The sequence below is a fragment of the Colobus angolensis genome, unplaced genomic scaffold, assembly GCF_000951035.1.
Source record: "Colobus angolensis palliatus isolate OR3802 unplaced genomic scaffold, Cang.pa_1.0 Scaffold1, whole genome shotgun sequence".
NCBI lineage: Eukaryota > Metazoa > Chordata > Mammalia > Primates > Cercopithecidae > Colobus > Colobus angolensis.
The window spans coordinates 389,701-404,291 of NW_012110918.1; the positions used below are offsets into that span (position 1 = coordinate 389,701).

Consider the following 14,591-nt stretch of genomic DNA (forward strand, 5'->3'; position numbering starts at 1 on the left):
CGCACGTGCCACAGGTGCTCGGTGCTGCGCCGCAGCGGCCGGTAGAGCTCATTGGGCGGGATGGCCACGCGGCGCCCATTGTTGCCGGTGTACTCGAAGGCGTGCACCACCAGCACGTACACGTCTCCCTCCGCATCCGCCGCCATCGCGGCCGCGGCGTTTTCCTAAAGGCAACAAGGAGGAGGGCCGCGGAAGTCAAGACCACCGAGCCCGGAATAGCCCCGCACTCAGGGACAGACATGGGTTCGAGTCCCGATGCTGCACTTGCCGTTCGCCTTCGGGCCTCAGTTTTCCCATTTCTAAAATGGGGACTTGCATAAAATCACACCTGAGGCTTCCATTCTTACACTCAGTGCTGGAATTAGGACAACCCCTTCATTCCGTGGGGCTGATTCTAAGATCTGAGCCTCGCTTGAGTCCTGCGGTGGGGAGATTGTGGGTAGTCTTGGTCCAAATCGACTGCGAGGGAAACCTTGGCTTTAAAACGAGGGGTGATTGCCTGCTCTAAGGTCGACACCACTCTTGCTTAATAGTTGACTGAGCCTTAGTTTTCCCGTCAGTCAAGTGGGAAAAGCAGCCCATTTCCTGCCGTTCCCCGGGCCCTGTCCCACCTGGACGCCTCCCGCCCGCAGAGAATCCGCAGAGGGTACCGTAGTACCGCCTCCCTCCGCGAGCCTGCGCCCCGGCCCCTGGGTCGGGGTTGGGATGCGGGCTCTGCAGGCGCCCCGGTGAACAGCTCTATTTGGAGGCTGTCCCTGCCCCGCTTAGTCCGAGGGCCTTGGTGTGGGGGCCTTCACTGTCAAGGCGGGGGAACCGGTTCTCTCGGTTTCTCTCTCCTTCCGCAGTTGCTTCAGCGCAGACGTGACCCCTAGCCTGGCCCGCCCCACCCCCTGCTCTCCGGCTCTCACGCCGCCCCCGAGAAAGACTGCCCACCTGCCCTGGGACCCCTACAGTGCCTCCACGAGAGTGGCCGCTGGAGAATACACTCTGAGACAGTGACTATCCGTGCGGAGTCCCAGAGCAGGGGCCCCCAGAGCTCTCCAGAGTGGTCACAAACCCCACTCCCGCCCAGGCTCCGGTGTGTCAGGGATGGGGGAGATCCTAACTAAATCTGCCTGCGCCCCTCCACCAAAGCCACCAGTCGGTGGTCTTCTCCGGAAGTGCATGGCCCCTCCAGACTCCCACACTGACCACACCTCCTCCTGCCTCCTAATGTGACCCGGACCAGGGGCCAGGAGACCGTCGCTGGCCGAGGCTGAGGGACTGAAGAAGCAGGGTCCAACCGGGGCCCCCGTAGGGCTCCTCCGCCACTTTGTCAAGGGTTCCTTGACGAGGAAAGGGTGTACACTGAGTCACTACGCACACTGGGCCCCGGAGGCGGGGTCATCGAGCTGCCCTGAGCCAACAAACCCCAAGGTGGACGCTGCCCCCGGCGCCGCTTCTCCCTGGACCCCGCAGCGCACTCAGGTCGGCTGGGCGGGTCTCAGGGAGCCCCAGGGCCCGGTGGGCGGAGCCGGCAGCTTAGGCCCCTACCATCGCCCTGGGCGGGGCTTCCAGGGGCCAGGCCGGAGAGGCTGCGCGGAATCGGAGCTGGCAATGTCAGCAAATAGGGACAGGGACGCTCAGGAGTGCTGTCACCGATACCCAAAGCAGCTGTGTCTGGGCGGGGCGAGGAGGAGCCTGAATGCCTCTGCTGGGGACCTTGCTGGGCATTGGGACGAGGCACGGAGCAGAAGGCCGGGGCCGGGAGCCAGAAAGGCTGCGTCTGAAGGGGTGCTGGCTGGTCGCTAGCGGAGCCCAAGGGTGGGGCTGCCCCTGCCCCGTCTCCCCCCTTCCCTTCTCCCCTGGGGATTTGCTGTCCCGGAGTCCCTGCGTCCCTCCCGCGCGCGGCTCTGGGAATGCCGGATTGGGGTTGGTTGTCTCGTGCGGGCGTTCCTGTTCGCGGGGAGGTTATTCGCATCCTGAATCACCCACTGCGAGCCCTTCCAACCGGATTGCAGACCCGCCGCTCCGGGTCCACCTCCCCCACCGGGGCCTTTCCCGGTGTAGCCCGGCCGGGCCTGGAAAAACTCCGAGCGGGATTCCCAGCGCAGAGACGCCCAACGGAGCGCAGTGTCTCGGGCTGGATAAGAAGGGGACCTAGTTACAGCTCCTTCGCCAACCTGGGGGAACACAGAGAAGGGGAAGGACTGGTGGGGGCCGGGAGGATCCCTGGAGCACGAGATCGCACCCGTCGCCAGGAGGTCCCCTGCGTCCACCGCCCAGGCGACGCAAGCTACAGCTGCGTCAACGCCTGGGTCGGCACTGGGGGCCTGGGCCTGCTCCCCTCCCGCCTCCAGATGGAGGGCAGCCCTTTGTCTACCTTCTCCTCCCCGTGGGATGAGGCCTGCGCAGCTCCCGCCCTAGCACCGAGACAAGAGGAGCAGGCGCGAGAAGCTCCTTGGTGCGGACCCACCACCTGCCGCACACTTTCCTCCCCATCCTGCCCCTTGCCCCACCCCCACCCCGCCTCCCACCTCAACCCCCGCTCGGCGGCCCACTGCCTGCCCGGGCACTTCGGGGCGTCCGCTCGCCGGCCTCGCCTCCACTTGTCCCAGTGGGTGCGCGTGGGCTCGGTGTCCAGTGCTCCCTACTCCACCGCGCGGTTCCTGCGCTGCCCGGTTTCCTATTCACCAATATAACCAGGAAGGCACTGGTGGAGAGCGCCTGGCAGGACTTCCTCACGGACTGGGTCTGGGCTGCAGTTGCGAGAGACAATCCCCGGCGTCCTGGCCTCCTGTCCCCTCTGGGCCAGGCCAGCGCCTGAAGAGCGAAGACGCCACCCCCTCCTCTGCACTTCCCGGGATCCTTGGCCACACCTGGCTGTCTCCAGGGAGGAAGAGGACGCGGGGCTCAGATGGTGGGACTGAGGATGGAGGGAGCCTCCCCCGAGCAGCTTCTCTTGGCCAGGTTACCCTCCTACCATCCCCAACTCCCTCTTGATCCTTGCGGGGAAGGAGGGTCAGCCTCCAATCTGTCCACAGGGTAAGCTCAGAACAACCTCCTAGAGGCCAGGAGGCTAGCCCCAGGGCCGTCTGCCTTGGGGGTCTTCTGTTTGGGAATTTTCTGCCTCTCTGGACAAGCTGTGTGACCCTGATGTGACCCTGCACTCACTCCAGACATCACAAGCCCCAGCCCCAGCAGACCCCTTGCCCTCAGGGGCCCCAAAGAACAGGTGTGCCTGTGGACCTGGCTGTGTGTGCCAGGAGCTGGCTGATTCAGGCTAGTGTTCTGGGAGGAAGAGGGGCCCGCAACCCAGGTCATGGTCCCTCTTGATACCACCTCCTGGGGGTCCAGGGTTGGGTGGGAAGCTGAATCTGGCCACGCTAGTTCTGGAACTCCCTTACCTCTGTATCTTTGCCCCTGCTAGGCGTTGCCACCCGTAAGTCCCCACTTCCTCTGATAATCTCAGTGTGTCTGAGGCTTGGTGGCACCCTTGGGACCCTCCAGGGTAGGCACACAGCAGAACTCGGCATCCGTCTTTGGTGCCCGACATGCTTAGAAAATAGTGACTGAAGAAATCTTCTCTCCCTCCCTACCTTTTAGGTCCCTCCCCACCTGCAGCACAGCCAGGCAGCACTGGCAGTGGCCATGGTCTTTGGTGGGGTCAGGCTGGTATGATGCCCCACTCTGCTGTTTGGCGGCTGGTAGGCCTTGGGGGTTCTGCCTTATCTCTGCAGCTATCAATAGTAACACTCACTTCACTGGATTATTGGGAGAATTAAATGAGGTCCACTAAGCAGAGCTTACCACATGCCCAGCGCACACAATGTACCAGCTATTTTTTTTTTTTTTTTTTTTGAGACGGAGTCTGGCTCTGTCACCCAGGCTGGAGTGCAGTGGCACAATCTCAGCTCACTGGAACCTCCGTCTCTGGGTTTAAGTGATTCTCCTGCTTCAGCTTCCTGAGTAGCTGGGATTACAGGCCCCTGCCATCATGCCCAGCTAATTTTTGTATTTTTGTACAGACGGGGTTTCACTATGTTGGCCAGGCTGGTCTTCAACTCCTGACCTCAAATGATCTGACTGCCTTGGCCTCCCAAAATGCTGGGATTACAGGCATGAGCCACCGCTCCCACCTATATCAGCTATTATGACACATATATTATGTGATGAGCTCTTGGGGGTTGGATTGAAATCTCCAAACCACCCCTCCTCCTTTAGGCAGAAGAGAAGGGGAAGTCACAGCTACTCGTGAGGCTGAGGCAAGAGAATTGCTTGAACCCAGGAGGTGGAGGTTGCAGTGAGTTGAGATCACGTCACAGCATGCCAGCCTGGGCAACAGAGTAACTCCATCTCAAAACAAAAAAGTTGGGGAGAAGGGGAAACAAGTGCTCTCAGAGGCGCTTTGCTGAGGATGGAGAAGGGCTGAGCCCACTGGCAGGGCAGAACCAGGTCACGTGCAGTGGCCCTCCACTGGGCCTCCCTCCCCCAGTTTCTCTTATCTTCTCTGGGCCTATCATCTACTGTCCTTGGGGGAAGCTGCGGCACCTAGATGGGCAGAGGATGCCAACTTGTAATCTGAAAGGGGACTTCAAGGACAGGAAATCTCAGATCTGAATGTTGTCTATTTCCATCTCATTTTACCGCAATCTGATTTCCCTGAGAATTAGTCTGTTTCCGAGGGTGCCTTTGGGAAGAATCCTCACAGGCCCAAGCCCTCCCCAGGCCAGGCTTCTGGCCACTCAGGGATGGGGCAATGAGGGCTCTGACGAGGCCAGGTTTGTGATGGAGAGTTAATGTGGGCCATGGCAGGTGCATAACCCAGCTGCCGGCTTAGGAGGCGTTGGCATCTGGGCACGGGTGTGTGCCATGACCGGAAAAAGCTGTGCGCAGCCTCCACTTGCCTGCCACTGCCGCTTCTGTTCTGCTGCACAGGCATCCAGCTCCAAGGCTGGGTGGGTGGCTCAGCAGCGATCGCCCCCAGGGAGGGGTGAGGGTGGGCTCATCTCTGACAGTGACAGGCAGATCTCCACCTGAGGCCTCAGGCTCCAAGCTGAGCGCAGGTAAGACAGCTAGGACTGAGGGCCTGCTGGGTCCAGGAGAGGTGGGGGAAGGTGACAGACAGACCAGCAAACCCACATTTCCCCGAAGCCTGGAGGGTCTGAACTTCACTTCAAAAACAATTCCAGGCTCCCACCCCAGCCCCAAGGCCCCTTCAAAGACAGTCCTGCTCTGGGGAAGTTCTTCAGTCTCCATGTCCTGGCTGGGCAAGTTCAGTGATGCTGTGGGAATTCATGGCTTTGTGAGGCCACGGCTGCATCCACAGGGCAGCTCCCCTGCACGCCCCGCATAGCTTAGGGCGAAGGACCGGGTCACTTCTCCACAGTGCAGGGCCAGGCTGCCTGCCCTCTCTGGGGTCCTGCCTGTCTGTGCCCTGGCAGGGGTCAGTCAGGCAGAGAGTGTGACCCCGGGCGCCCACGGAGGTGGGCCTGGAGCATCTGCAGCAGCGCCCCTGTCTATAAAGGAGTGAGGATCGGGGGTGGGCAAGACAGTGACCCTCCCTAAACCGAGGAGGGCTCAAAGTGCTGACAGTGCTGGTTTCCAGTCGTTTCTCCTCCTCCTAATGGGGCCAAGGCCCCAGGCTAGAGAAGAGCTAGGGGCTCTGACGCTGAGAAAGGGGTGGGCTCAGCCGGCAAGAGTGGGGAGTAAAAAGGAGACAGAGAGGAAGTGGGGTCACCAGGACTGGTCCTCCCCTGCTGAGGGGTGGTTTGGCACTGGCAATGAAGGCCAAGGAAAGGCACCGGGTGGGCCCTGTCCCAGCAGTGGCCTGCCCGCCAGCCACCCACTGCCTCTAGGCCAGGCCTGAATGACTCCCGTGCATCCGCTGGGGGTGAGAATGTCCGGATTTCATGGGTGACTCACGTAGGGTAAGAATAAAAAAATACTTTCTGTTGAAATATGAATGGGAAAAACCCACCTTATAAAACAAGGCATTTTAGTCAGGAATGTGGAATTGAAAATGCTCCCCAAGCCTCCTTTCCACAGTGTTTGGGCAGCCCTAACGGAGGTGCCGGGACGCTGGTGAGCCAGGGCCTGTTGAGTAAAAGACCCTGTCTGCCCAGAGACAGCGAGCATCTGGTGGTGGCCACGCCTCCTGCAGCAGAGGGGTGGTGAGGGGGCCAGGGGACATCAGAGGGACTTACTGGGCTTTCTCTGGGAGGCCAGTGCTCTGGTCACATTTGAGGGTCTTCCTGACAAGGGGACACAGCTGTGACACGGTAAGTATCCTGGGCTGATGGCAAACCCAACTGGGATGGCTGAGCCGCACTCACCCCTGGCCTTCAGAACGGGGTCAGCAGATGGGCATCAGGTGAAAACGTTCTGTTCCTGGTACTTGCGCCGGCGGGCACAGTGGGGGCAGTCCTTCTTCACCACAGCCTGGAAGCTCTGGTGGAAGATGGTCTTGCACTCAGCACACCTGGGGAGAGAGCAGCACGCCTGCTGGTGCCAGCTGGGCTGGAGGTTGCCCTGTGGCCACGCTGGCCAGCACTTTTGACCAGAACCCACGATACAGCTGTGACATACTGTGTAACCCACGCACGCATGCCTCTCCGTTCTGGAACAGGAGATTCTCGAAACAGTGCTTACTGATATGTCACACAATGCACACTGATTTTCTCTGTACTATTGCAGTTTTTAATAAATGCTGCTTGAAATTCATTAAGGATTTATCATATTTAAAAACATTTACTACTTATTTATTTTTAAGACAGAGCCTCACTCTGTTCCCAGGCTGGAGTGCAATGGCACGATCTCAGCTCACTGCAACCTCTGCCTCCCAGATTCAAGCAATTCTCCTGCCTCAGCCTCCCAAGTAGCTGGGATAACAGGTGCCCACCACCACACCCGGCTTACTTTTGTGGTTTTAGTGGAGACGGCACTTCACCATGTTGGCCAGGCTGGTCTCGAACTCCTGACCTCAAGTGATCCACCCGCCTTGGCCTCCCAAAGTGCTGGGATTACAGGTATGAGCCACCGCGCCTGGCCAAGACTGTATAATTTTAAAAACTCACCCCCAGGCCCATTCAGGGCTGACTCCAGGCCAGTGAACACCAACAGAAAAAGAACTAATGTTCCCAGTTAGTTTTCCACTCCCATGTGGGTTGCAGGAAGGTCTGGATGAATTTCTCCACTGAGAGGTTGCTGATAATGAGCAATAACTGGGAACAAGAGTGATCATTTCAGCAGCAGTGGCAGGTACCACCCACCAGGTGCCCACTTGGTGCCTGGTCTCATGCCAACGGTGCAGAGCGATAACTCATACAACCCTCCTCAACCCATGCATACATTGAGGCACCAGGAGGCTCCACTCAGAGAGCCGGCAGCCACCTCTTCTTTAGGAAGACAGATGGTTCCATAAAGGCAGAGGAGTCCTGGGAGAGCTTGTCTTGCCCCCTGAGCTGGACCGGAGCTGCCCATGACTTCCCAGGGCATGGACTGCCCCGAATAACAGCACCACCCCTTGGGCACAGCACAAAGCGGATGTTCAATACATTCCTGCCCATAGAGCGAGGCCTGCTGCCCTGCGTGCTTGGGCCAGGCTGTGGGTGCGGGGAGAAGGCTGGGGCTGGGAGACGGCTGGCTGGGTGTCCCGCATACCTGACTGTGGTGTCAAACTCAAAGGGGAAGGTGATGTCGTGGTGCTGGCAGATCTGGCAGATGAAGCCATGCTGGGTGCATAGGTCGCAGTTGTAGATGTGCTGGGAGGCAAATTCGATCAGGGCCTTGAGGAATCCTTTATACACCCTGTTTGCCATCTGCGGAGGGCTGGTAAACTGAGGCCCCAGGCCTTTCAAGCAGCTGCACTGAGGCACCATGGCACCCTGCCTGGAGAACTTCTACCCCCAGTTTCCATGTGTGCAAGAAAAGAAAACCTCCCTGAGTCAGGCTGAGCAGTGCCAGCGTCCAGCCCGTGGGCACTGAGGTCACTCAGGGCTAATGGGACTCACAGATGAGACCCGACTCCACTGTACCCTGCCCCTGGGGAAAGGAGTATTCCAAACTCTTTTCCTGTGATCCTGGGGTTGCTGGAGTGCTTGCTTATTCCAGGGTGCTGGGGGTATCCATCCCTGCCCAGGAAGCTGGGGCAGCAGGGTAACCCACCCTGAGCTGCAGAAAAGCTGCAGACTGCTGTCTTCAGTAAACTACAGACACCCGCTCCCATCTTCCTTGCTGACTTCTCCGGGAATGAAGTCTCTCTGGAGGTCTGGGCGGGGGAAGCAGGACGCTCCCACCTGCTGGAGGTCAGCAACACTGAACCTATGCGGAGACTCCGAGAGATAACTCCTGTGGTTGAGCCTTCAAACAAAACACAAGTGATTCTTTAGAAAAGTTTCCAAGACCCGGGCCACCCTGTGTTGTTTGTTTTCATTCCCCTGGCGCTGCTCACCAGGCAGACACCTGCCGCCTGGGCGGGGCAGGGGCTAGGAGTGCAATTCAGCTTGCCTGGGCTTGGGACCTAGTCTTCAAGGTAACTAACTAGCTGGTGGGACCTTAGGCTTTATTATTTTTTCAACAACAAAGAGACATGCACCTGCAGAGAGGTTATTACTTAACCTCTCTGAACCTTGGGTTCCCCTGTCTGGGAAATGGAGTTGTCTGGATTGACTAACTTATTTAAAGCATTTGACTTGGTGCCAAGCTCCCAGTAAACACGTAATTAATCATGAGGAGGAGGATGGGTGCTGACACCTGGGACCAGGAACTGGGCTGAGAGCTTCATACGCATTCATTCATTTGATCCTCACAATAATCCTGTGAGGCTGGTACTATCACAATCCCAATTTTGAGAAGAGGAAACAGAGAGGTTAAATCACTTGCCTGAGGTCACACAGCTAGTAGGTGGGACAGCTGAAGATTGAACACAGGGGCCTGGCTCCTGAGCCTGCACCCTTGTCCACCTGCTGAATGCCTAGAGATGCAGGCTGTTGTCATTATTGCCACCATCACATACCAGGGTCAGTGCTGGGGACAGCAATACACAGGATATGGCCTCTGCCTTCCTGTGGCCCCTGGTTTGGCCGAGGGACAGACATTCAAGTGTCTGGTTTCAGTGCTACACGAGGGCAATTGAGACGTGTCCTAAGTACAGCAGATCCCATTTCAGAGGTGGCAGGGGCAGCAGAGGACAAGGGCTCAGCCACCAATGTGGCTCTAGTTTCCACAACACCAACGGCAGGGATCCAGGGGGCCCCATCCTGAGAGATGGAGAGGAAACACCTGCAGAAAGTCCCCTGGTGCAGAACCTGCCTGACCTGGCTGTGTGTGTCTGTGTGGGTGCTGGTGGTGGGAGGTTACTCCAAGTCAGAGGATGCTTGGGAACCTGCCCCAGGATGCCCCAGACATCTGGGGACAGGATGGTGCCAGCCCTGGGTCTGGGCCTCCCGGGTGCAAGCTGTGGAGCATCTGGAATGGGGGCTTGGCCTTGTCCCAGCTGGTGGCCTCAGCTGTGGTCCAGGGGAGCCCAATCCGGGATAGAGACGGTGAGTCCCATCAAGTAGCCACAAAGGCCACGATGCCAACTGGCCCCTTGGTTAACCATGCTGGTGTCCCCACAGAGAGGAATTAGGGGGCAGATGATGTACAGGTGCTAAGGTGGTGGTTGCTGAAGAAAATTTAGCTCTGACTTTCCTGCTAGGTAAGGTGAAAAGAGAAGGGCTATCAGGTGCATGTCTCTTTGTTGTTGAAAAAATAATAAAACCCACCCAGATGTTGAGGGAATCAAAGCTTTTTCCCAACCCTTCGCTCTTAAATTTCTTGTGTGTAGCTCCATGAACATGAGCTCTAGAAGGACGGGGCAGGTACCCTGCAAAACAGCTCCAGGGAGGCTTAATGGGGCTGCTTCAGGTAGCATTACTATGATGAAGGCCAGCAGCATGACCTCGTGTCTGAGCTCAGAAAAAGCAGTTCTGCAAGGAACCTGACTGTATAGTTTCTTGATTATTCACCAAGCTCCACTCAGTTCTAGAGCCAGGATATCTACAAAGCAAAGTTGGAAAACTGGTTTTGTAGCAGGACGAGCGGCAGACAAAACTCCTCAGACACCGGATTAAAGAAGGAAGAGGTTTTCTCATTCGGCCGGAAGCGTCGGCAGACTCACGTCTTAAGAGCCGAGCTCCCGGAAGAAGAAATTCCTAGCCCTTTTAAGGGCTTCCAACTCTAAGGGGTCCACGTGAAAAGGTCATAAGTCAAGTAAGTATGAGGAACTTAACTGGGGGCTACATACATCAGCTAACAGAACAAAAAGATTTACAGTGCTTTCTCATACAATGTCTGGAATTTACAGATAACACTAGTAGTTTGGGTCAGGGATTATTATTTTAACCACCAGAGCCAGGTGGTGGTGCCAAGTTCGTCTAGCTATTTATCTTACTTTGGTTTCTTTCCAACTTTTTGCTTTCCCCCTTCTCTCCTGTCTCATAAACTAGGGAAAAGGGGAGGTGGAGGAGAAGCTGGGAAGGACAGCAGGAGAAGCGGTGGTCTCATTCCATAGTTTCATCTCATGAGCTACTCTTATGAGTAGGTCTGGAGTTTTGTGGGGTTTTGTTTTTGTTTTTAGAGACAAGGGGGTCTGGGTTTCCTTTCTACCCAGCAGGCACGGCTCAGTGGCAGACACCAACCACTGGCATCTGGGTTGTATTTCATAATTTGCAGGGTACTTGCAGAACCTTTCCTCATTTAAGCTTTGTAATAACCCCACAAAATAGCTGGTAGTAGCTGAATTTTACAGACACCGAAATGGAAGCTTGAAGAAATTAGGTGAAGGTCAGGGTAAGGCAGCTAGTGAGCAGCAGAGCCCGCCCTCTGGTCCCAAGGCCCAGGGACCCTTCTGCCTGCCCCTGGGGGAGTCAGGGCCTTTGCTTTTTGCCCAGGACACACCCACTAACCGCTCCCACGGGCGCCCGCTGTGGAGACACCTCTACACTGTAAGAACTATCCAACCATGGGGGGCCGAAGCCAGCCTTGCCTCACAGTCCTGAGGCATCAGACACTGTGCAGACTGCCCTGCCCCCTGCTGGCTGCCTGTCCACTCCCTATGGCCAGTCCTGACCCCAGCACTTGTCCCCCAGCCACTTCGTTGCTCGCCATAGCCCCTACTCTGCTGCTTCCATTCTGGGGCCCGAGTGGAGGGGTGGACCGAGAGGAGGCTGGCATTGCTGAGCCAGCAGCAGGGACACTAGACACAGGCATCAAGGGGTAATGGAGCAGAACGCAGGCTCCGGAACCAGCCAACATGGCAAAACCCTATCTCTACTGGAAACACGATAATCAGCTGAGTGTGCTGGTGCTCGTCTGTAATCCCAGCTCCTGGGGAGGCCGAGGCACTCGAGCCCAAGAGTCAGAGGTTGCGGCGAGCTGAGATCATACCACTGTACTCCAGCCTGGGTGACAGAGCAAGACTCTGTCTCCAAAAAAAAAAAAAAAAAAGGAAGCACTGGAGGACATTAAACAAATAGCAGATCCTCCAGCCTGGCCAACATAAAAATACAACAATTAGCTGGGCGTGGTGGCAGGTGCCTGTAATCCCACCTACTCGGGAGGATGAGATAAGAGAATCACTTGAACCCAGGAGGCGGAGCTTGCAGTGAGCCGAGATTGCGCCACTGCACTCCATCCTGGGCGACAAAGGGCGACTCCATCTCAAAACAAACAAACAAACAAAAAACAAAACAAATAGCAGATCTGAACAAGCCCCGCAGAGCTGTTACATAAACCAACTACCGAGGGTAAAGACCTTTGGAAGGACCATTTAAAACACCTGGGGCTCCATGGGGCTGGATTAGATCTGAGCTACAGGTGGAATCAAGAGTGCTCTATAATCATCACTCGCATAGAGTAGTTTTCAGGAAAGTATTTTCCTATTTGACAGGTGAAACAGTATTTTTGTCCTCTGTAGGCAGTTTTGAGACAATATAGTACTTTTCTGGAAATGCTTCCCTGAATGAGCACAATTATGATGACATTCTGCAATGAGGTTTTATAATACTTGTGGGAACACATTGCCCCTTTAGCAATGGAAAACAGGACTTCAGAGCTGCCTTCTGAAAGGCCTGGTCCCTGCAGATGGGACCCACCTGGGACCCTCCTGGTCACCTACCCATCTGCCTCTGGTGTACCACCCAGAAGCTCTTATGCCCCTGTGTGGGGGCTGCCTGGGGGCATTAGACCAAGCGTGTGTGCCTTCCCCAGGAAGCAGGCAAACCAACGAACCAGGCAAACCCAGATCTGAATGCCAGCCACACCACTTCTTCACTATGTGACCAGATAGATTTCCTAACCTCTCTGAGCATCCATTTCTTCAGCTGTAAAATAGTGATAGTTCTTACAGTGTGTTGTTGTAAGATTAATTAGTAGGGGGAGTTCTGAGTGGTGGAAATATGAGTGGTGGTTATTCTTGTCTTTGTGCCTACCTTTAAAAAAAATTAACAGATCCTTTCTACCACAGCAGCTCCCAAGTTACTAGGAGCTGACTCTAGCCACACCACTCACTCCCTACCCATCTCCCCAGGCTGCTTCTGGCAAATCGGCTTCTTCTTTGTATGACCCGAGCTCTGTGCCTTCTCTGGCCTCTATTACTGTGACATTTGCCACCAAGACGATGCCTCAGTGATTCCGGCCAGGGTCATCCACAACTGGGACCTCACCAAGCACCTGGTAAGTCTCGAGCCCAGCCTGTCACAGCCACTCAGGGATGCTGAGGGACACAGGGGTGTTCACTCTTTTGCTGCTGCTGCTCATCTGTTTAGAGGAGTGTGGATCCTCTAAACAAGGGAAGCTGGGGTCACTGGTTCAGGCACTGTGATGTAGGGGAGCTAACCAAGAGAAAAGCTTGGTGCTTGTCCACAGCCCTGGGCAGAGCTCTGTTGGTGGCTGTCTTGGTCCCCAGGAAGGAGTCTGAGGATGGTTTCCTGCAGCTACAAACATAACTGCTTAAGGCACCAACAGATAAATGATAGACAGACAGACAGACAGGCAAGTGGATGGTGGATGAGTGGATGGGCAGGTGGATGGGTAGATTGGTGGATGGGTGGATAGGTAGGTGGATGGGAACCTGGCTAGGTAGATGGGTAAATGGGTAGGTGGATGAGTGGATGGGTTGGTGGGTAGGTGGATGGGTAGATTGGTGGGTGAATGGGTAGATGGCTAGATGGTTAGGTGGATGGGTAGGTAGATGGGTAGATGGGTGGTGATTGGGTAGATGGCTAGATGGGTAGATGGGTAGTTGGATGGGTAGATGGGTGGGCGGTGTGTAGATGGGTGGGTGGATGGGTGAATAGTTAGGTGGATGGGTAGATGGGCTGGCCACAGAGTTGGCTATACCTTGGAGCAGTCATCCTTAAAGACTATCAAGTAGGTGTATCCATTAATTAATGACGAGGAACCAAGAAGACAGTAAATGACAAAACTAATGTAGTAGCAAAGCTGATACAAGGTGACATGGAGCTCAAAGAAGGAGCAGACTTTTAATAATATGTCTAAAGCAATAGTTTCATAAATGCAATCGTTAGCTCAGAGGAAGTAATAATGACCCACACGGTGAATCGTCCATGGTAGAACTGCATTCTTTCTAGCTTTCTATGATTCTATAGCAAGCTGCAGAAAGAGAAAAAAGAACGTGCACTGTGGTAGACTATAAAAAATTGCTTCAACAAAATTTCCAACCAAAATTGGTCTTCCAGACTTTTCTCCATCCCTTTATCCTGAATGGGGTTCTATAAATCCTCAACAAATAGAATATACAGAGAATGACAGTGTATGATTTCTGCGGATAAGTCCTGAAAGTTAATACAGTCACTGTCTCTATTGAAGCTTGTTGCGGAATTCAGTACCAGGTATAAGGAAGCCAATGCCATGCAGAAAGTCAGCATGTGAGTCTTCCAACAGAGAGCATCAGCTAACATCTAAGCCAATGTCTGGCATCAACTTCCAGATTTGTGAGGAAGCAATCTTTAGACAATTCTAGCAACCAGTCTTTGCAATACCCCCCAATGACAATGATCAGAGCAAAATCAAAATAAAATTGCTGCTTTATGAAAATAAATGTTGTCACTGTTTTAAGCCACTTAATTTAGGGTTAGTGTATTACACAGAAATAGATGACCAGTAAAAACTTTGAGTACTGAAGATGTAAGAGCACTAAAGATTAAAAGTGCTGAAAGAACTGGAAGTGAACAGCAGAGGAGGAAAAGTTAAGAAGGAAATGAGAGCTCCTGAGAATGTCAAAAACAGAGAGATTTGCATTTTGGCTGAGGATAAGAAGAACATAGATCAAAGGCATAGAGAACAAAATATGCTTGAAATATAGACTCAACTCCCAGAGTTTCAGCTATTGATAAAAGTCAGATTTTTTTCACGAGGTCAAGAGATCAAGACTATCCTGGCCAACATGGTGAAACCCCGTCTCTACTAAAAATACAAATTAGCGGCCAGGCGCGGTGGCTCACTCAGGGCTGCTTTGGGAGGCCGAGGCGGGTGGATCACAAGGTCAGGAGATCAAGACCATCGTGGCTAACACGGTGAAACCCCGTCTCTACTAAAAATACAAAAAA

The 14,591-nt window shown here is 54.8% G+C and overlaps 1 protein-coding gene, 1 long non-coding RNA gene and 1 pseudogene across 2 annotated transcripts; all 3 read right to left on the reverse strand.

Moving 5' to 3' along the window:
- Positions 1 to 146, reverse strand: part of LOC105503236 — an 898-nt pseudogene extending 752 nt beyond the window's left edge.
- A 7-nt stretch (positions 147 to 153) lies between these two features.
- On the reverse strand, positions 154 to 2,748 carry LOC105506846. The gene is made up of 4 exons (XR_001001040.1): positions 2,556 to 2,748; positions 662 to 2,162; positions 500 to 619; positions 154 to 419 (listed from the first exon to the last, which is right to left on the reverse strand). It is a non-coding gene; the product is annotated as an uncharacterized LOC105506846 (long non-coding RNA).
- A 3,600-nt stretch (positions 2,749 to 6,348) lies between these two features.
- On the reverse strand, positions 6,349 to 9,238 carry LOC105503327 (pleckstrin homology domain-containing family M member 1-like). The gene is made up of 4 exons (XM_011930227.1): positions 9,132 to 9,238; positions 8,277 to 8,340; positions 7,642 to 7,799; positions 6,349 to 6,460 (listed from the first exon to the last, which is right to left on the reverse strand). The coding sequence occupies exons 1-4, from the start codon at positions 9,236 to 9,238 to the stop codon at positions 6,349 to 6,351; spliced, it is 441 nt and encodes a 146-aa protein (XP_011785617.1).
- Positions 9,239 to 14,591: the final 5,353 nt, after the last annotated feature.

What these genes read in the sequence shown, in the direction of transcription:
- LOC105503327 (XM_011930227.1), bottom strand. Translation starts at nt 9,238, where the DNA reads ATGGGGCCCCCTGGATCCCTGCCGTTGGTGTTGTGGAAACTAGAGCCA. An exon ending in CCTCTGAAATGGGATCTGCT is followed by an intron (nt 8,341 to 9,131) that starts GTACTTAGGACA and finishes TTTTGTTTGAAG; the next exon opens with GCTCAACCACAGGAGTTATC. An exon ending in GTGTTGCTGACCTCCAGCAG is followed by an intron (nt 7,800 to 8,276) that starts GTGGGAGCGTCC and finishes AGCCCTCCGCAG; the next exon opens with ATGGCAAACAGGGTGTATAA.